The sequence below is a fragment of the Harpia harpyja genome, chromosome 6, assembly GCF_026419915.1.
Source record: "Harpia harpyja isolate bHarHar1 chromosome 6, bHarHar1 primary haplotype, whole genome shotgun sequence".
Lineage (NCBI taxonomy): Eukaryota > Metazoa > Chordata > Aves > Accipitriformes > Accipitridae > Harpia > Harpia harpyja.
Window position 1 is genome coordinate 36,306,637 of NC_068945.1, and position 22,504 is coordinate 36,329,140.

At 44.8% G+C, this 22,504-nt stretch overlaps 1 protein-coding gene across 1 annotated transcript in view; it reads left to right on the forward strand.

Moving 5' to 3' along the window:
* Positions 1-13,772: 13,772 nt before the first annotated feature.
* Positions 13,773-22,504, forward strand: part of NELL2 (neural EGFL like 2) — a 154,801-nt gene continuing 146,069 nt past the window's right edge. The window contains exons 1-2 of the mRNA XM_052790385.1: positions 13,773-14,053; positions 14,247-14,375. Of these exons, the coding sequence (XP_052646345.1) occupies positions 13,999-14,053; positions 14,247-14,375 (184 nt within the window). The 5' untranslated portion in view covers positions 13,773-13,998. The remainder of the gene's footprint in view (positions 14,054-14,246; positions 14,376-22,504) is intronic.

The window sequence follows — 22,504 nt, forward strand, 5'->3', positions numbered from 1 at the left end:
AAAATATGTTTCTGTCAGAGCCATCTGTTGTGGATCTCCCCAGGCTCAGCTGTGGATTCGGGTGGAGATGTCTGTAAGGTGATGGAAGAATTATCTGTTGGTAGGAGTTTTTAACTTGTATATATAGATTGGAAAGTTATGCTACCAGTAATTGTAAAGTCCTGGTATTCTTGGATGAGAAGGTCTATATGTTCTGCTATAGGGTCACTATATCAACCAGAGATGATCCTGCTTTAAACTCAGATCCTTACAGACTTACAAAGGGACTGGCTGTCAAAAATCATCTTTGATCAGGTGATAATAAATCAGCTAAAACAGGTCTGTAACTAAGGTTTTGGATTCAGAATGGCCATTTTTTGTGTGTGTGAAATAAGGCTCAGTGGAGTGAGGAGCTCAAGAATTTTAATGCGAAGGAGACTTGGAGTTAATTTAAGTCAGAAGTGTGTATTATTTAAGAGTTTTCTTGTGTATTGCAGGTGCAAGGGGAAAATGGTAGGAAAGGAAACTTGACCCGCCTGGCAAAAATAAGCACCCACAGAAAGCGTTCAAGAGTGAGAAGAAACCTGTCTCTAATGGAAGAGGAACTGACAGTAAGGAGGGCAAGGTCTCACAGGTCAGAAAATGCAGGGATAAACCAAAAACATTCATAAGCCTCGCTGAGCTGCACCTCACGAAGAAAACGAAAATAAATGGCAGGAGATACTCTATCCCCTGAAATAAAAAGAAGGCAAGAAGTGCGGGAACTGCTGACTGACAGATAGAAATGAAAGGTTAATCTAGGTATGGCCAAACAGTGAATAAATCCCGTTCCCAGGGATCCGGGAAGGAGATAATGCTGGGACGTGAATGAGGATGGCAAGGCAATGGAAGTCATCCTTTCCTGAGGCAAAAGCAAAACGGTGGGCATATTTGCACAGTACGTTGCGGTCAGATGTGAAGCAAGCTAACAAGCCCCACCGCTAAGGCTTATGACCATGGACAAGCAAACGTAGCTCGCATGCAGCCCTTCCACCCAGCACTGATTGGCAGCTCGAAAGGCCTCATCCAGTTTCGAGCCGTCTTTAGTAAAACCTGAAGTAAGGCTGGCTTCCTCGCCCACTTGCAAATGTGGGAAAGTCGGTTCCAGTCTGGGCAAGCAGCGGGTGACACTTCCCCGTTCCCAAACTGCGAGTTAGGCAGATGGCCTGAAGCAAACAGAAATTTTATTGTAGGGTTTAAACATATTGAGAGGGGAAACCTGAGCAACCTGCCACGAGCAGGGCAAACACTTGAAATAATTTACTGGCAATAATCCTGACCACATCTTCTCCTCCACCGCCGAGTGTTGGGTGAGGTGAGAAGTGCTCGCTGGCTGCCAGGCTGGTACGTAAAATGGGGTGGTGAGGGGCCCGGAGAGCTGATGCTTCCCTGCTCTATAGAAACTAAGGCAGCTGCATATATATTAAAAGCCCCACAAGTCCTGAGCTGTCAGAGCCCTGCACGTGTATTTGAAACTCCCTCGTCCAGCTGGGAAGCCGATGGATGTGGGAGCTGGTCCCTTTGAGCTGCTCCTGCTCTTTTTTTGGTGGATGAGCCTATGCGTTGTCATTGCTCAGCAGTCCTGCTCTCCCTGCTCTCTACGTCCAGCCTCGGGCAGCAGTTTTACCCCACTTCTGGCATGGCCTGGCCTTCAGCCCTGCCTTTCCCAAGAACTCTCCCCTCCGAGCCCCAGCATTCATTTGTTTTGGAAAAGCTGCAAGGACAGGCAGGATCTATATGGAGTCCTCGCCAGTACCGGGAGATTTTTCTGAACACTCTTTCCCTTCTTTGAGAGTCTCTCAGGGTCTTTGAAAGAAATGCCCCCATACTATTGAACCTGCATGTTTGTTAAACCTATTAAAAACTTAGTGAAAAAAAACCCAAACCCAAACCAAAAGTAGCACTGGGTGATGTCCCAGACATTACTTCTCTCTATCCTGACACTTCACCTGCTCCCCAGGAGATGCTGGCAAAGTTCTCGTCTTCTGCTGGCACTTTTCCTCCTGCCACCTCCAGGGAGAAACATGCTGCTTCATGGCATGAGCAAAATAAAAAAAGAGAAAAGAGTGGAGGAGGGAGATATAGATAATCACAGCTCAGCTGCATTTTGTCCTATATGAACACCAGAAAAGATTTTAGGGAATAAATGAAAAAGCAAATAAAAAGTGGACTGAATCTATCTAGATTTAAGGAAGGTGTTGAGACAGGGTGTGCCTCACAGGAACTCATATTTGAGTAAGAGATGACAGACGATTAATTCTGACATTGTAGAACAGAAGAGGTTGCTGGATTACAGGAGTAGAGAGCGATAGTTACGTTCCTTGTGAGGGCAGCCTTGGGCCCAGGCTGGTTTGATGTTTTCCTTCGTGACCTTGGTGCAAAGGCTAGACGTGCATTTACAAAATCTGCACATGACACAAAGCTGGTACGTACAGCTAATACAGACCAGAGGAAGACTTGATTATTATGCAGGAAAAATTAGATGACCTTGTGGAACAGCAGAATAGAAACAGCATGAAATTTAATAATCCAAAGTGCAAAATCATGCCCTTGAAGACTAATCACCAGAACTTTTGCTGTAGGAAAGGGGTTCATGAACCGGAGGAAGGAAAGATGAACAAACTGATTGACCATAGGATGGCCGTGAGCCCCTCTGTGCTATATGGCTGTGAAAACAGCTAATGATGCTCCAAAATGTACCTGGCGAGAATTTGCAGCAGAAGGAATTAGCAGCAGGGTAAAAGGCATTGGGCTCAGAAGATCATATGCGTTTCTGCTCACCTGCGCTCAAAAGATGCTTTAAACTGTAAGAAATGCAGAGAAAGGAGGTATGTACGAGTAGGGAAGGTCAGACGGGGTAGCAGTCATTACCATTTCTGTGTTGTGTGCTCTTTATTCTCCTCCCCCCCCCCCCAAGCTTTCATCCGAGGTTTGCTGCTCTGTGTTGATGTTGTCCTTATTGAGTTATTCCCATCCCTTCAGGGATATTCCAGTCACCTGCACAGGTGAAAAAGCGAATTCTCCTTTCCGCTGATGTATAAGCTCATCATGGGGAAGAGGCAACATTTACCTCCCTTTCATTCACTAGAGGTTGGCTACAGTAGCGTATTAAGACAAGCACGTAGAGTCTTCTCGTAGTCCTGGGAAACCAGCCCGTGCCTCTCGGCTCTATCATCCTCTTCACCTGCTCAGGGCTGAACTGACCCACAGGGCTGAGCAGGAGCGATGGAGATGCCGGCAGCATCCACATTGCGGGGCTGGGTACCGGCAACGACAGCGTGGTAGCCAAGGGCTGGTCCATCCGCACGCTGCTCTCTCTTGCAGCCCTATTGCTGAGGTGTCTCTCTGCTGGACTTTGCTGGGCTACTCCACTTTTACACCGGTGCAAGGAAAAAAAGAGGCTCGAGCCCAGCGTGAGTTTTTTGGGGCACCCCTGGCATTTTCCCCTTCTTCCTTCTGCCTTTCATGTTTTCCGGAGCCATTTGGAGTCAGAAGGAGGAAAGGAGATGCTTTGGTGGATCAGCCAACGGGAGCTTTCAGCAAACTCCCTCCCATCAGCACTGTAATCTGTGAAAAATATCTTCCAATAAGGACAGGCTGTTCATTTTCCTCTGCGCACAGTTCGGCCCACCCCGTGTAAGCAGAGGCTATCTTTAGCATGTCGTCGGTCTTTTTTATGAAGAGATATAAAAGCTCCCGCAGCAGGAGTCCTCTGGCTCTGACACTGGGTGAAGGAATGAGGCTATGACAGACTGCTTAGCTGGCCCCACCGTTCAGAGCCATCTGCTTGCCAAGATTTCTCAGCTCTGAAGAGAGAGGCAGACACTGCCCTTCTCAGCGGTGGTATGTCACTGGATTATTGAGCACTACTCAGAGATTAGGAAGGGTTCAGATAAAATGAAACCCCAACAATTTAAATAGACGAACAGAAAATACTTTGTACTAGCTGCTATTTTAAAATAATCCCTCTAGTTGTAAATAAGCAACAAAAAGTAGTAGCTCTCCTCTCCCAAATGCAAATCAGCAAGGCTCTCCCGTAATTCGTTCAGACCCCATTAATGAGTATAAGCAGTTTAAGCAGTTTGTTTTATGGTCATATCTCTGCAGTTGCTTATGCTGAACATCATTTCCTTTCCTGTTGCTAGCTTTGCAACAAGTCCCAGGAGTTATTTACAGACACCTTAGTTTTATCTAATTTAACAGCTTTGTGTTGTCAGCAGTTTTGCCATCTCATTGTATTCCCTCTCTTCCTGGTCATTAATAAATAGATGGGGCCGGAGAAAGGGTGGAATTAATCCTAGCAGTGATCCTCCGGTACAGTCCCTGTGGCATCACACTCTTGCCACCTTTTCATCCCAACCGTCTGCTGTTCATCCCCATCCTTTTCTTTCTCTTTAACCCGTAACAAAGACCTTATCTCCTACCCCAGGGGTACCGAGTTTCCTTAAAGCCTCATGTGAATGATATTATCAAATGTCTCTGTAAATGCATATCCCGTGATTCTCTTTTAGTCAATATTTTGCTAACGATTTATAACATTTGAACAGGTTAGGAAAGCACAATTTATCCTCACTGATAAGTGTATCAATTTATCTCTGCTGATCTGTGCTGACTTGCAATTTGTTCATCCTGACTTCTTCTCTCTCTCCTACATATCACCTGTAGGTGTTTTATAACTATTTTAAATGATTTTCTCAACTATTTTCCCCATTAATGAATTAAGATTCTCTAGATTTCAGTTCTGAGGGTCAGTCTTAAGAGCTGTTTTAAAGATTGCTACAGTGTTGGCCATTTGCCAGTTATCCAGCCTAGTGGCTGTTTTAATGATGAATTACGTATCTTTAACGATAAATTATGGTAGGCTGAAATTGTGCTTCATTCTTGGGATTTCCTCAGAATCTCCGATGAATTCCATTTGGTACCATGAATTATTGGAACATATATTTCTGGAGTTGTTACACCACGGATATTTTTAATATCTTTTATCCGACAGGGCTTTCACATCACCACATGTAACTTCAGACTAAAGATTCACCCCCAGCCCTTCTTTTCTGACACCCCAATAAATCATTTACCTTCACTGCAATCTTTTCTCACCCTGTGCTTTCTTTCTTTGCACTTAGCAGTCTAGTAAGCCTACATGTAACAGTCAGCTTTCCGTATGTGATTTACTTGCATTACTTATTTGTCGTCATGCGTTTGACTGTTTTTATGTACTTTCTGAGCTTCATCTAACTGTATGAGTCGTATCTTGCCTGCCAAATCTTCCATTTATTTGCATTGCTTTAACTGGGTATCCATTTCTGAAAGATGCTTTGGGGATCAAAATTAAGCCTTGAATTTTACCATTTAATTATCCTCTGCCTTCCCTTGTTTCTTTGTTCTGAACTGTGGAGATCTGCTAAAGCACAGGTTATAAATAGCTTCCACTCTGAAGTTATGAATCACATTTTTAAAAAATAATTATTTCTCTGGAAGAAAAAGCCCTGTTTTAAATGCTGATATTTTATTGTAAAAATGCTGATATTTTGCTTAAATTATTTAGCCTGAATATGACTTCAGTCATCCATGGTTGTAATTCTATCAGCTTCAAGGGAAATACTCATGTAAATAGGGATATCACAATTATTCTCATCGTAATTATTGTACTTGGGACCCTACTCTCTGCACCAAACCCTGTTGTTACTAAGCTAATGAACTCCATTACACATAGTATTTCTTCATGCTGAATCATTTTGATCCACAGGTGTGTTTACAGCACTGGATTGGTTTTTCTAGGATCTAGAATTTGTGTGCCAACAGTCAGTTTCTCCTACACGACCTGATGGTTTAGGTGCTTTAACTCCTACCTTTATCCTCCTCTAAAAAACCTTATCATCACTGAATATCTTTTGATATTCCCATCTAATAAAAGTTACTTATTCACAATTGCTTCATTTCTTCCCAACTTGGTACTGGTTTCTCAGCCATCAGTAACCCTCCTGTACCTCGTATGTACCTTTTTGTTACTTTCACACCTGTGGTTTAGCGTGCCTGGCTCCTGAATCCTCCTCCCCAACCAAGAAGAAAGCACTGATGTTATTTTAGATGTTTAATTTCTTTCTCAAGGTTACACTGTTGCTAGAATTCAAAACCAAGAATGCAAGGAATTCCCAGCTTCTAAAATTGTTTTTCCATCAGTGGTTAGGTACCGAAGCTAGTGACTGCCATCTGTCCCCATTAACAGTCTAACTCCCCTAGCCAAACAGGTATGCTAAAATACAGGATCTCTAGCTTTACATGTGCTTGAACAAGTAAGGGGTAAAACTGCAAGTGATGTTCATGAGAAATGTCTAGTGCCCAGACTTTTGAAAAACAGACCACTTGGATTAGGACTAATCAAGCATTTTGTGGTGAAATAATTTTCTGCTAGAAATAACTCAAGAGTTGGATGCTTACTAGCAATAGAGATAAGCCAAGATGAAGCATACGCTGTAATCAGACGAAGCAGGTACCTGAACCTGGCCCTCCTAGCCCTACGTGCATTTTTGCTATTAAGGGCACAAGGAGTGGGATCTAAGATATGTGTTAGAATTTGTCTACAGATGCTAATTTTTAAGAAAATACGGGCCTAAATCTTTCTCCTCCTTTTGTTTGTTCAAAAAAGGGAATAATGGAATTTATTTAGCGTCATGTCCTGTAATGATTTAGCTGTATTAATTCACAGAGAATTTTAATTTTTTGGCTTAAAAAGCAATGTTGAAGTCATACAAATTTTAAAATGCAGGGCGTACATTTACACTCTGGAACTGCTGATCAAATTTATTACCAGACTCTTGGTTCTAGCTCTTTGGATTTTTTATTTTTTTTTTTAAATTACATCTGTAGGACTAACCCAATGAAACGTGACCAAGGCTCAGCGTGCATTTCTTCTTCCTGACGATGCAAGTCAGGTCTCCCTTCAGCTGCAGGAAGATTTGGCGAGACTGGCACTGGGCATGTTTAGTCTCTGCAGCAAAGCAGGGTTCAGAAATCCCCAGACTTTGCCATGCCGGAGCGCAGCGCTGTTCAAACTTGCTTCCTTGGGTCCAGAAGCTACCTACCGTGTCCCAGCACCACAGCATCTGAGCTAACAGGTCTTTACAGTTCTCCCAGCAGAAGAGGCCACACCAAAGCGTAGACAGGCTCCTCACCACCCAGGTTGTTGCCTTTCTTCTACGTTTTTTTCTCTAGGCAGGAGAAATCCAAGGTCCTTTAAGAATTGGAGTTTGATGATGTGTTAATGCTACGCTACTTAAAGGCCTTCTTAATTATCTGATAAACTGATAGAATCGTTGAAGCTATTCCAGTTTGCCCAATAAATACGCCTTTGTGTATGAAAACTGTACAGATCAAGTTTGAAAAGCCTATTATTTGTCAGGCAGTGTAAGAGATCCTGTGATACTTTCTTTCCAGATACTGCAGAAGTAATTAGACTATACTAGGAACTGTTAAATTTGAACCTCTGAGGTCACAAGCATATTTTAAACTGTTTTCTTCCTCTCCCTACAATGCAGGAGCCAAAATCTGGCTTTGCTCAACTGAAAACTATATGGATGTATGACAGGTATTAATATTCTGTTCCACTGCAGTCCCACTCATGACACACCGGACAGACTGGATCTCTTTGAAATTATCTGTGCTGGATTTGGGGAATTTGTTGATATGGCAGTTTGTGCCCATGAGAAGGAAAGCAGAGCCCGGTACCACAAGTGTCCGCTGTTCTTTTTGAGTGAGCGGGGTCTGGGGACGGGGTGTGGATCTGGTCCCTGATCCAAAGTTGCCTGGAATCTCTCCACTGACTCCGACCACCACAGCAAGCTGTAAGTGTCAGCCCCTAACATCGGTGTCAAACCTCTGAGACCAGCATGTTCTCTACAATGGCATCTGCTTTTAATGAAAATAAAGCCTGGAGAATTCATCGAGCCTCTTGCAGTCATTAACAAATTCTGCTGTCAAGTATGGATTTGTTCTGATTTGATTCTCAGCTACTGGATTTTGTTTTCTCTCTGTTTTCTACAGGAGGGAGTCTTCTACTATGAGAAATCCTCTCTCAACGTTGGTACTTGCAGATGGAATTACTGTATTACATTAGGCGGTGGGAGAAGAACAAAATAGCACCCACCTTCTTTCAGGGACTCTCACTCCAGCCAGTGTCTGGCTCCACTGAGGGCTGCGTAGATTTTTTTTCTTTATGACAAGAGTAAAACATACCAGAATAAAGTCTTTCCACGCCAGCTTTGTTATCATAAATATTTGTGATGGATATGGTAATCCATTTTTTAATAGGGAATAATACTTCAGATGGCAAGATGATCAAAACACTGAGCACGCTTAGGTCAAGGTAATTTAACTCTAATCTTGCCTAATTGTTATTGCAGTCTGGACTGACAGAACTGAGATAATTAAATCCTGATCATGAACTATCCGCTTCTTACTTCATATGGTTCCACACGCCAAATACAACGCCAGCGCTCCTAGCTGACATTTTCTGTGAAAAGACATTTTTAGGCATCATAATGTGTGAAGGCTGCCAGCAGGGCAGTCTATCACTTTTACCTTACATCAAAGGGATGTGAACCCTCTTGGAGGAAGAAAATAAAGCTAGTATAAAAAACAAGACTCTAGCAAGCAAGGTTAACGTGGGCACCTTGCAACTCCGAAGATTCTAAGTTCGAATTTGGGAAAAAGAGAGCAGAGCCTGCACTTCCAGCCTTTCTTCCTTGCCCTTGAATCAAACAAGACTCTTTGGGAAAACTTCTGAAACATACCTTCATCTCTACCTCCGTCTTTACCTCTCATTAATGTAATTGCCTCCATTTCTCTTTCTGCGCTCAGAAGAGCGCGGCCGTAACAACAACCTTGTACTTTCCACCGCTCCCCGTGCTGCTTCTCCACTGCCGACTGCACCTGTCCGCTTGCCAAAGCTGCAACCTCAGGCACAAGATGTGAGGTGGCCTCAAGCGCAGAAGATGTAAAAAACCAGGAAGACATGAAACTTTAAGAGACGTAAAGTGTGTTCCTTAAATAGCTACAGCCTTTGTTTCACAGCTCTCTTTTCTGACAGTAAGGAATTTTTGCTATTACAAGTAGGGCAATATCAAATCTGTATGAAACATTCATAACTGTAACTAAAATGGGTGATGCCTCCTCGGCTGGTGCGTGCTTGAGAGGAACGCCTTTGATGCCAAGGCTTTTGAATGGGGCTGGTACTGTCACGGTCGGGTGTGTAGCTTCGTTAGTTTGACAGTCTCTGCTGGGTCTTTGCCAAGTGCTGTATTTAAATCCCAAGTCCTCCGAGGCTTTCCTGGTCCAAAGTGCGTTTCTGAGATGGGAAACCTGCAGCGTGCGGGATGCTGGTACAGACTGCAGCTCTCACCTAGGGGAGGCTGCAAGACTGACAAATTGCAACGAGAGGATAAGCAAGGGAGAGGGTGTGCATGCACACTTGTGTGCCAGAAAGGGGGAAAGAGAGAGAGTGCTGGAGCGAGAGAGAGCTGCCGAAGGGCAGAAAGCATTTGGGGAAGAGGAGACTGGGCGAGGGGGGAACTGTGAGGAGGCTAACAAAGCAGCAAAAGTAAATCGCCTGCTTTATAGAAACAGGTAGAGGTGCATACGTGTTGGAGGCAGAGGGTGCCACGGAAGAAGTTCCTAGATCTGGTCAGGAAGCCGGCAAGAAAAAACTATCTAATAAACACCTGAGGTTTATTCAAGAACAGCATCTGAGCTTTGTTCCTCACTGCTGAAGCCATCATTTAGAAAACAAGTGAAAATGAGTTTGGTGGTCTCACCTTAGTCCCACACGGCATTTTACACATCACACAACAACTGTACGTTTTTTACACCCAACTGTTTTCGTAGATGGAAAATCTGGATCGTAATGATATAATGGTGCAGACGGAAGCCCACCTTGAAGGGTATTAAGAGAAACTGCTGCAGCATAATTTGCCTGCATGTTCCCTGACTGTAACTAATAAAAGCCCTCATCCCCAGCAGTATCGAATTTACTCAAATTAAAAAGCTGCTTCTCTGACAACAGACCATTCTCCTTGTTCCACTTCAAAAAGTATTAATTACGGAACATCATGTTTTACAAATATTTTTCTGTAGAAATGCTGCATTAGAGCACTATAATGTTGAGTAAACAACTATGTGTGTTTTGCAATATAAGGAAGACTGTTTTCTATACTCTCAGAAAAAAAGTTGCATCAGTGTTTTATAAGTAGGTCAGTGACAATTCCTTATGTAGTTCTTAACTTCACATGGACTCTCCAGGTTCCGGCACAGGCATACATGGGTAAAACTACTGTGAATAAAATATTCATGTTTTTCTTTAAAAATAAATAGACCCAGATAAGCTGCAGGAAGAGAGGTAAAGCTTTCCCAGTGCAGGATTGTCATCTGCATGCTTTAAGAGCTTGACTCAGTTCAGTTTATTAGCATATAATTAATATGAGCGTAATTAATATGAGATTCCCTTTGCAATGAAATCATTCATGAATTTGGAGCTTGTAACACATCCCTTAACTCTTCATTTGGCATGAAAATTGCTGTGAATATTAGCCATTATTCAGAAGACCTCCTTACTTTTTAGGATCTAGTAGGGGTTTTGGTGAGGGTGGGGGATGTCAATATCATGCTACCTAGTTAATCCAAAAATCTCACTGAAAATTAAACACTGATGACCAGAAGGCTGGTTGTAAGTCAGTTGTATTAAAGAGCATCGAAGCTTGTGTTACACAGTGTGCTCCTGCTACTGCGACCGAAGCACTGCAGGCTCACCTGCCTCTCCGGCAGGAACGTCACTGGCGGGGCCGTTCCCCCTTCCAGGAGATTTGGTGGCCGAGCCCAAGGTCAGCTCCCCAGAAAGCCTCTTCACTTATACTTGGGCAAACTCTATTGTGTGGTACTGTTGCCATGTCCGTTGGTGTGGAATTGCAGGACGTCATTTCATCCTAGAGGTTTTGTCAAGAGAAGGTTGTTTCACTGTAGATGTGGTAATACCTATGACCAGGTGGTATTCTAAAGAAAGTCACAGGAGAAGTCCCATAGCCAATGCAAAAGATTAGCCTTGTCTTCTACAGATGTTTCCTTGAGTAATCCCACCTCTAGCGTTTGTAGGGATCAGAACTATCTCAGCTCACAAAAAAAAAAAAAAAAAAAAGAAAGGTACCAAGATACCTCTGAGACTTCTAGACTCTGGAGAGCCTTGAAAATTGCTGGGAGATGTAAAGGTTAATATCTGAAATGGGCTTCTTTAGACAGAGACCTTGCTTAATATCAAAAGCACTAGAGTACTGTGCATTCACCAATGCACGGTTATTATAGATATGTATACGCTGTACCGTTTTCTTAGATTTGTCACCCTTTGCCATGTGTGGAGTAGAATATGGTGAGCCTCAGTATGAAGCGTATGTCTTGGCTAAAAGACATGGTTTCCATCAAAGGGAAGAGCATTCCAGCCAGCTAAAGGCGTAAAAACCATTTTCTTTTAGGTATTTCCATAACATCCAGATTTAAGAAGGGACATGCCCAGCGAGACTGTGAAACTGTATGTTTCACGAGAGCTCAGAAAGTGATTCCATGGGTAGAAATACGTATTAGGTTTAGCCAACTACTTGAAGGATCTAATCATCAAGATCATATTCCTTGTATCGGTAGAAATTCTTGTTTTGCTGTTCGCTTACTTCTTGGTTAGCTGAATTATGTCACTATTGACATCTCACATGGCAGAAACACAGCTCTCTGTAATGCTTATGATGTCTGCCCTGGGCTCCCTATAGGTAAGAGGGAATAGATAAAGCAGTTGGATGGCGTTTTGAGTGATTTTTCATGTATGTGACATGAAGATGAGTGGCCACTCCCCCGAGATCTATTGAGAGAAATGGATTATCAAAGGGGTGGACTCCACCTGATTTACACACCTACTCCGCTCTGGCATCCCATAGTAATGGCTGATGGCAGTGGCTGCTGGCAGACGCAAAGAATTCAAGGCAGATGTTTGCCTCTTTTGGTTTGTTCACTTGCGTCCCTGACTCAACTGGTGGTGGGGGCTCACTAGGCACCATGATCGCTCTAGATTTTGAACCTATTTCTACGCAAATTAATTGCTTCTGGTTCAGTTATCTATAACCAATGTGATTGAAATAGCATGAAAACAATCACCAACGCGTGGCTGTTGTCCGTTTACTCCCCCAAGGAAACACATCATTCGTTGGACTGCCCTGGCAGCCAGCGGATGCCGTGGGTTCGGAAGCGCAGTTCCACGTCACCAACAGGCTGGAGACGACGCTTCGGTGCGGAAGAGGTGCTAGGCTGATTAGGATGAGGGTGGGATGTCACTATCTCCTCTGTCTATGCAAGCTATAACATCAGGGACACCGTGTGACCAGTTACACAGCTGGTAGCAGCAGCAGAATTCCTATTTTGGTTTTCAGACCTGTTGCAATGGGAAGCGGCCATAGAAGCAGCTCTCACGGGGCTCTGCCACCTGGAGAAGAAGCCTGTAGCTCTTCCCAGGGTGACGCGGGTGGTGGGCACACTGGAACGGTGTTCCAACACCCGTGCTGTGGATTTGGGTTGAGGGATGGGTTGCATTTTCCCACTTTCATCTTTAGACACTCCTCTCTCCTTTTTTTTTTTTTTAATAGGAAAGAAGGTGTTTGCTTTGTACGTTGCTTAGGATCTCAGTTGGTTAATCTGGCCTGGAAAGGAGAGTTACCATTGATTCCCATGGTCATCTTTGGGGGATAAAAAAAAAAAAAGGGAAAAATGCCCTCTTCCTTTGGAATTATTATTGGGAAAGATTTGTAAAGGTTACTTGTAAAGATTTTATTATTTGCAAAGATCACAGAGGATGAATTTGGGGGAGGTCAATAAACAATACTGGAATCACTGGCTGACATCAGGGTCTTACTGACGTGCCTGTAAAACTAGAAAAAAAAAAAAGTTTAAAACCCCCCAATCCTTTATTCCGCAGAATTTGACAAACTGGCAACGAGACATTTCTGCCTTGCACGTTGGGAGTCCGTGAAAGGGAAGAATAAGGCTATTCTTAGCCCCCTTTATGGGCACACAAAGTAAAGGCACAGAAATGTCACTGGGGGGGGGAGGAGGGTTTGTTAAGGAACCGAGGAAGCCGTCCCTCACGACAGGGCAACCGGCTGGGCCAGCTCCGCACGCTCCCAGCTTCGGCAACTCCTGAAAACGTCCCGGTTTCTCCCCCCCCCCCCCGAATTATTTTTATTCGTGCTCAGCCATCAGGCCGAGGTTCCGACGGCATTCCCTGGGCACGCCGAGTCAAGCGCTCACTTCCACACGGCCGGACGATCAACCCAAGGGCAAAACCCGGCACCGGTGGACTTGGGGGGGGGACAGCGAAGCCGTGCCTCCCCCCCCCGGGACCCCCCTCCCGTTCCCTCCCCTCCCCGGCCCGGCGGAGGCGGTGGGCGGCTCCTGCGGCCTCGCCATAAACCGGCGGGCCCCGGGGGAGGAGGAGACGGGTGTTCCCGGGGCGGAGAGGGGGGGGGGGAACCGGGCAGCAGCTCTCCCCTCCAGCCGAGGGGCCGTGCCTGGTGGCGGTGGCGGCGGCGGCGGGGCGGGCACGGACGCGCCGCCTCCGCATCCCGGCTGCCGCGGCCTCGCTCGCTCGGTGGCGGCGAGCTCTCCGTCCCCGTGTCTGTGTCGTGTCCCCCCCCCCTCATTGTCTGCCCACGGGCGGAGGGCTGCGCTGCCCGTCCTCCCTTCTCCCTTCCCCTCCGCCCTCGCCTTTGTGTGCTCGGGGCGGCGCGGCCCCCGCCGTGATGCGAGCTGCGGGGCGGCGGGGGGTCCGCTCCTCCCGGTGAGAGGCGGGGAGGGAGCCCAGCCTCTGCCCCGCAGGGTTTTTGGTTTGGTTTTTTTTTTATTTTTTCCACTCGTACCAGCCGGAGGAGGGGGATTATGGACTGAGAGCATCGGTGGACCATGGAGTCCGGCAGCCGCTTGAGCACGCTTTGCCTTCTCCTCTGCCTGGGGCCAGGTAGGTGGATGCCGGACCCGCCGGGAGGGCACCCGGGGTTGGGGGGGGGAAGCTTCGCGGTCCCCCCGGGCGGCCGCAGGTGCGGGGATTCCGCGGCTGAACGGGGTGGGAAGGGTGGGAGGAGGGTGGAGGGCTGCTCGGAAAGTTGCGGTGTCGGGTTCCGGGGGGGGGTAACGGCACTTGGTGGGTCTAGTCGCAGGCTTTGGCGTGGACCCCTCGCTGCAGATCGACGTGCTGGCCGAGCTACAGCTGGGAGGCTCCGCGGAGGGGGTGCGCCAGGTGCCGGGGCTGCACAACGGGAGCAAAGCCTTCCTCTTCCCAGGTACGGCCGCCCCCAGCCCCGTGTCCCCCGTACCCCCCCTTCCCTTCCTTTCCCTTCTCATCCCTTCCCTTCTCTTCCCTTCCCTTTCCTTCCCCCGGCCCCGCTCAACTTCGGTCGGGCCCCTGCGCCGCACACGGGGGGGGTCCGTCCGTCGCCCCCACCGTAGCGAGGGGTTTGCCGGCTCCAGAAGCACCCAGGGGGGTTTCTCATCCCTTCCTACCCGCTTTTCTTCCACTCTTCTTCTTCTCCCTTCACCCCCGCTTTTTTTTTTCCCCTCTCCCCCCCCCCCCTTTTTTTTTTCTTTGACTGGTAGACGCTTAATTAAAGTACAGCAGGAACGGGGATGGCAGATGGCTTATTTTGTGAGTCGTGGGGTGCAGCGATGAATAATAGCACCACCCACTCTTCTGCTTTACTTGGGAAACGCTAAACATACCCCAGTTCCAGCTAAGGAAACGCTCACTGAAAGTTTCGTGTGAATCGAGCGAAAGGCTGAAATGATGTGCCCCAGAGGAGTGAGGCAGGTGGCTGAAAATAAGAATTCCCTTTTTTTTTTTTACGAAGGGAAAGTGGCCCTCGTGAGCTTCTACGTCATACCCCTCGTGAGAAACAAAGAATGAGTTTTGGTCTTTCTTAGGGCTCGTGATTGATTTTTTGTTCGTATCGGGAATAGAAATAAAATAGTAGTCTTGTTCCATCTTTCAAGAATATGTTTAGGAGGTTTATTAAAAAATAATTAAACTTCCTTATATTGAAATTCGTAAAGGACTGTAAAATAACTCTCAGTGGCTAATTGAATTTATTGGCATAGGTCACATTGCCTAGACTTGCTCATTTTCAGTGTATTTTTGAATTACGCTTTAATAATGTACTGATATGTTAAATGAAGCTGGAGTCAAGAACATTTTTGGGGAAAAACCCCTGTATCTTAATTAAAAAAAAAAAAGCTTAAAAATGGCCTTTAGAAGCAAGTGTCTTTATCTGAAAGATGATGAAATGCTCCTTAGAAGCATGACTAAACAAGAGCAAGGAATATGGCTCAACATCTGGTGAAGCAAGAGCAAATCTCCCCATCAGCCTGTAGTTTTTAAAATAGGGGGACTTGATTGCTGGCTTCTCGTGTCGTGCCAGGAGTTTCAGCTGGGATCCGAAAGCATTTCTAGTGCAACAGGCAAGAGGCTGCGTTTCCCATACAGAAGAGTTGTAATTCAAGGGAGATAAGATCTGGAAGGGGAATTTCTTTTTCATGTTTGCATTAATGAGATAATTTATCAGAAGCGAATACTTGCCAAAGGTGGGTTGTATTTTTTTTTTTTTTTTTTAAGGTGATCTCTCTAGCGGTGTTCTTCCCCGGTACAGCCAGCGTGTGTCACTATGGACATTAATGTGGAGACACATGGGCATACGCATTCAGAAACCCTGACACATGCTGGTTTTTAATATCCGTGGTGGGCTTGTGGCTGCGGAGCAAAGCAGAGCCCTCTGTGAAGGGGGTGACTGCTTAGAATGGCAACCCGTTTGTGTGGGGTTCATGTCCTAAAATAGCTGTAATTTTTCGGGTATGGTTCCGAGTTGAGGCCTCGTTGTGCTATGATGGGGTGAGGGAAGTCAAAACTCCCTTTGACTTCAGTGGTAACAGGATTAGAGGTCTGTAAGAGTAAGGTGGTTTTTTTATTGTGTATTTTCCCAGCGTCGGGACAAAAAAATTAACTGGGTAGAAGAATTTTTTTTTTCCAAGTTGTTCCCTCTTTTTTGTAATTATGAGCATACGTACTTCCTAAACGGGTAACCAGTTTAGTCGTAGCAAAAAGAGATAAGAGTTTAAATTTTCACACCAACCTTTTTATTTTGTTGATGTGAATCGGGGAAATAACAAGGACGAAAACACTTGGGTTTAAGTGGTGGCTGAAGTCACTCAGTATCCCTTGGGAAGTCTTCAGCGCCCTGCAGGACTGGAGATACTTTTCCTGCTACAGCATAGGATGGCTGCTGATTTTCTCCTAGTAAATGGGGTCCTTACTGAGCAAACAGATTTTCATTTCTTAACTTGCATATAGAAATAGAGAAGTCTCCTTCCTTGATCAGACCACTGGGTCCGCTTAGTCATTTTTGTTCTGCAGTTAGAGCTCACACCATGGGAACATTGCTGCAATGTATGCCTCTGAGCGTATGTATTTGCAGTGTGTGAATTTCAAATATATGTGCGTGCTGACTTGAAATTTGTTTTCTGCCTGTGTGTTTTTTCCTTATCGCAGCTAAAGCCTTAGTCATAGACACAAATGGTTTTGTGAAAAGGACACAAACGTCTTTAAATGATCTGTGAACTTACTCTGGAAGCTTTGTGATCCTTTGACTTTTGATTTCTTGAGACATTGAATCTTGTACCATATACATATTTATGGCATTTTAGTATGTTGCCTTTCTGATAGACCACATTCTCGACTGGTGTAAAGCCTCACTTTACATATGTTTAAAACATACAGAAAGCCTAAATGCTGTTTATTTTAGAAAGAAATTACAGTAGTGGCAGGTTGAACTGCCAACAGGTAACAGACAATTAAAGGTATATGATGGGAAAACTGTACGTGCAGCTAAAGCGGAATAGTCTCTTTCCTTCTGTTTCTAGGCGAAAAGTCAGTTTTGACTGCTTAATTAGCTGTAGCATCAATTTTCAATACAAGGATTTTAGCATCTAATTGGCTGTTCTGACAAATTCTTCTTTGCGTAATTGATTTTCAAAGCTGCTTATATTTCTAGGCCATATAACACAGTAAGCAGTTACTCTCTGAAGGTAGTTTTAGTCTGTTGTAGTCCATTCAAGACCATTTAGATTGCCCCTTATACAGTTCCTGATTTAGAAATATTTATAGCCATTTGAAGTTTGCGGTCACTTGGACTTTCTTTTTGTGTACCAATCATCTGCTCTGTCACTGTACAAATCTTATAGAAAGCGTAAGATTTGGGAAAGAGAACTCTTCCCACCGACTTCAGCAGGATTAGATGCTGTGGTCTTGAATTCTAAAGCTTTTTAGGTGCCTGATGCTCCTTGGTTGTAGTGGATGGTAGCACCTGAATGCCACCGTAATCTGGCTCTAGTTAGCTGCAGGGACTTCTCTTTCTGGAAATGTGATTTGCAAAGTAATTGTAAAATGTTCCAGTGTAGCTTGTGGGAAGATACAATTATGAATAGAAAACAGGCGGAAGTCTTCCAAAACATTAATGTTGCTATATGTGAACATCTGCCAGCACTTCCTAGCCAACAGCAGATATTATTATGTCAAAATATGTTGAGAGGAAAATTATTCCTCTTCTGGTCAGAGCAGCAGAACTGAAGTCAGAATACCTATACCACAAACTTCTCTCTGTTGGTGACTGTTTACACAAGTCAGTGAAATTTTCAAACCCTTCATTTTCCCTTTGCAAAACAGGGATGACACTAAAGGTAAAGCCCAAATCAGGTGGGTGGATTGAAATGTAATTAATGTAGTTGAAGAAGGCTTTTGGAGAAATACCAGTTGTCATTCTTATAATTCTTTCATTGTAAATATACTGCATTAATACAATTTGAGGAGATCAGTGGAGATGAAAGTCCATAGAGCCTTTTTCCTATGCAAACATGAACATCATATTGCTGCAGAAGCACTTGTTGCCTATGTAACTGCATGGAAATTTGAAAAGGCAGACAAAACCACAACAGCAGAGGCTGGAGGGAGCTGAGGATTTCGAACGGGTCGGACACATCTGACTTAAGTAAGTCTCCTGAGCGTAGACTGAATGTGAAGCATGTGCAAGGTCCCAGTGAAGCCAGGTATTTCAACTTGCAATAGGAAATGATGTTTTGAGGTGTGAGAATCTAAGTTAAGGCTGCAAGAGTAACTTGGTCTCCTCTGGCACTCCTCTAGGCAGTAACTCTTTGTGTTGTGTCCCGTCCCCCCCTTTAGACGCTGTATTATTTTATATATTTTATAAATATAATACTCTGTTAGTGTTTCTGGGTCTGACTTGCTGTTGAGAGTAAATACTATGCAGCAGACTATTTTTGTCCATAAGAGTGTATGTGTAGTAATGGAGGCACCTTCCAACCACCTCCAGCAGCAGTGGAGAGTGATGGAAGGTACGCTGTAAATCAAGCGATGAGAGGCACCAAATATGCAAGTGATGTGTAAGGAAAGTATATGCCCATCAAAAGGTATATAAACTCCTCAAAGAGGAGGCTAAAGGGTGGACAGAAGAGTGCAATTGGATGGTTACAAGCACAGGAATGTGTATTTAAGGAAAAGATAAAGGGCATGACTGTCACAAAAATGTGGGAGCCTGTGTATCTGAATGCAGAACTTGGGACTCATTCAGAGGATAAGCTTTTTCTCTGCCAGTTAGGATATGTAACTCTTAATATGGTTATAAATAATATTTAGATATTTCTGATGAGGAAGGACAGTTCTAGAAGCAAGATATGGTATATTCCGATGAGGAGCAAGGTGTGCTATAAAAGACCAAAGAAATGATTTAATCTGTCAGTGGGATGCATGAAAGGACTCAGCACTACTGTTCTTTGAATTGGGGCTTGCCGGCACAAACTGCTGGCAGAACCCCCCCCCCCCGAAATAGGCCTCTTGATGTAAATGATCTGTTACCTATTGCTGCATGACTGGATCATTAGCCCATTATTTTAAAATGCTAGCAAGACAATATTACTATATATATAATATATATCTTATATCCCTTTGGAAAGATCACTGGGTTTGGCCCATGACATCATCTCTGGACACTACTAAATAAAGGAGCTAAAAATAAATCTTTAAAACTAGATGCAAGTGAACTTTCCCTCGTAGAAATAGGATTTACATTCCCTACGCACTTCACACAGGCTTTTTTCCTTGCCACCTGTCATTGAAACTATGGACAGATGCTTTCTCCTGGTTCCAGCTGAGCCTGCTGAAAATATTACTGTTCCCAGCTGCTTGTCACCACCCAGGAGCTAGAGGTTACCGTCCCCACAGCTTTTCCAAAGCAAGAGATCATATGAGCATTCCCATGTCTGCTGATGGCAAAGTCGACCAGCTTCAGGAGCGAACCTGGCTGACTGCAGTGACATGGATTAGAAAGTCCCGTAAAATCCCCTTTCTCCAGCTGTACTCGTCTCCCAGAGGAGCGGTAACAGACAGCTGGGGGAGAGGATGCTAATGTTGCCAACTGGCATGGCTGATGGCAGAGTGAATACCTATCTGCAGCTTTTTTTGTCTTGGAAGCAAGCTGGTTTCTCTCAGAATCACCGAATCCTCAAAATGTGGGACCTCCAGCATAGAGATCATCCGTCGGTAATAAAAATTCCCAGAATTTTTCAGAGGGACGAAGAAAACTCCTCACCCCTTAGTTTTCAAAAAGATGGAAATAATTGAGTTTAATTTCAGTAAGCACTGGAGTGTTTTTCAGTGTTAGAAATGCCTATAGTGTAAGCAATTACTCTATGACAACGTGGTAGCCAGAGACCTCCAGATTTTGGCGTGTCTGGAACAACAGCCTACGCTTTCCCCCTCGCTGCCCCCATCCCCTTCCACCTCTGGCACGTTCCAAAGTCACCTCTGCACCCATGCAAACAGTAAACCGTCGTGGTACGGCACTGCCCGGGTTGTGGTCGATGCTGCTGGGGAGGTGGGCTGGGTGAGTTACCAGGCGTGGAGAACTAGGATGCTGAATAATCATGAATATACCTGGTACTGGAGACTGTGTTGCTTGCTAACTACTGCTGTGCTGGCTTATCTGTAAAATAGAAGAGGAAGAATTTATGGGAAGAAAAAAACTTAAATATTGCGGACTTGGGATTGATGCTTGTAATGGTACAGCAGAGGGTAGGACTGAGAAATGGAAAGTGAATGGGGACCTAATATACAGCAGATAGCAAGGAAACTCAGGTTTCCAGGGAAGAAAAGCTTGCAATCCCTGTACGTAGTCATTAGTGCATAGTTGATGCACAATAAAGTTAAGGTATGACAGAAAACTTGGCCTGTAGCATTTGGGGATTGCAACTGTCTTAATGCTGAAAGTTTCAAATAAATAGTGTTGCTGAGTGTGCGTATTAGGCATATAAAGCATCACAAAGGTATAAGTGTAGAGCAATAAAGTTGTTTTAAGTACGGCTCTAAAAATTATGTCATTGTTCATTGCAAGGAAAGGTATTTTAAAAAAAAATTTCTTTTCTTGTCTTTTTTCATTGTTGTTGTTTTCTGTAGTGGGCTTTTTTGGGGGAGGGAAAGGAAATAAGCAGAAATTAAATATTCCCTCCATAGCCTTTGGGTTTTGATTTTTTTTTTTTTTTTTTTTTTTTTATACTTGCATCTCTTGCCATGTGTCTTGATATGGGCTTTTGTCAACTTTCAGTTTGTTAAATTCTTAAGAGTATGGATTCTGGAAGAAGCTACAGCATAAGGAGAGAAATGATACCTGCTCGCTGGTGTAGGCACTGTACCTTACCTGCCCAGATCCCCTTGGGAGATGGTGCCAAGCAGCATGACTTCCATGGCTTTGCCTGGGCTTGGTGGGACAGCTGATGTCCCCAGCCTCTGCAACTTCAACCTTTGGAGTGAATTAGTACCTGCGTTTACTAATCAGCGAGGGTGTGACTCCGTTTAGAGGAATGTCCTATTTTATTGTGTTCTTACGGGCTTGACCCAGTGCTTTTCATAGCCAGGTTGCATCTAATATCTGCAATAAATTGAAGCCCCTGGGGGTCTGTTTTCTATTGGGACAATGCTGATTCTCTAAAACTCTCTTTTTTAATGAGCGTTCGGTTGTTCAGGTTAATTCAAATAACCATGTTCTGTTTACACCTTCAGTATTGCCCAGAACAATTCATACCGATTAATAACAGACAGAATTGCATTTACTTGTTCCTAACTTTACAATGAGGCCTCTTCTAAAATACTGCAAGTACAAAACCCTTGTTGATGCTCGTATTATCTCGGGGCTCGACCCGGCGTATTTGTTGGAAAGCTGAAGATGGGTATGATGTGCAGCTCTGGGGCATGTATAGAAGGAAAATACATGAATACGGTGTCGGTGCGGTGATGTGGGGCGGAGAACGGGCAGGAGGGCCGGAGGAGCGGAGGCCAAGGAGGACTCCCTCCATGTCACCGTCCCCATCAGGAGCAGCCAAGGGCAGATGGCTGCTCGGCAGGCAGCCTCTCCTGGCAGCGGAGCGGGGGACGCCGGTCTCGGCTGAAGTTAAAGATGGGATGTTGACAGCGGGACAGCATCTGTGCTGCGTGCCAGAGAGAACCCAGCACCTGCGGCGCGTGTGCCCTGGGAGGGGGGACAGCGGCTCTTCTGGGTAGCTGTCAAGCACGTCTTTCCATATTGCTGGGGGAGGATTGCATTAGCAAGGGGTAGTGACGTGGGGAAACGAGGTCTTGCTACCCTTATGTAATTGCTTTTGCTGTGACATAGTTCTGTAGTCACGAAGCGTGGCTGAGACTAGCTAGGTTAATGGGCTTTTTTTTTTATGGTTTCTCCATCTACTGCAGCACGGTTCAGTCTCCAGTGAGGTTTCACAGAGGACAGCAGCATTTCCCATACATCCCTTCATCTAGATCAGTCGTAATGTCTGTTTTTTTCCCCTACTGTTTGCTTATAAGGCGTGGGAAATAGGTTTCCTACTCTCGCTGCCTTGCTTACATTCTTCTAGTCTGTATCCTCCAGGGCGTATGGGTGCTGGCTTGGAAAAATAACTCCAAGAATGGTTAACTTCACTGCTTCCGCTGAGTCTTAAGGGAGGTACAGAACCGAGCTCGTAAGTTATTTAAAACCAGTGGATAAGAGCTGGAGATTATATATAGCTGTCACGGGAAACTGTACTTCCATGTAGTGACTCTTCGGTTCCCTATATTTTGTCCTGTTTGGTCGTGTGCCAAGGTACAGCTCCACAGAGCAGCTGTATTCTCCTACCTGTGCTGCTGAGGTACAGCTGAATAAGGGGTGACAATGATTTTTCACTGAATTTTTTCTGTCCCTCTGTTTTGGCTAAATTCCTCCATATTTTGTCTCAATGTTTAAGACATGCTAACTTTTCCATCTTGGTGTTGTCCAAAAGATTTCTTCTCAGGAAAATCTGAGAAGAAATATTTTAAGAAAGG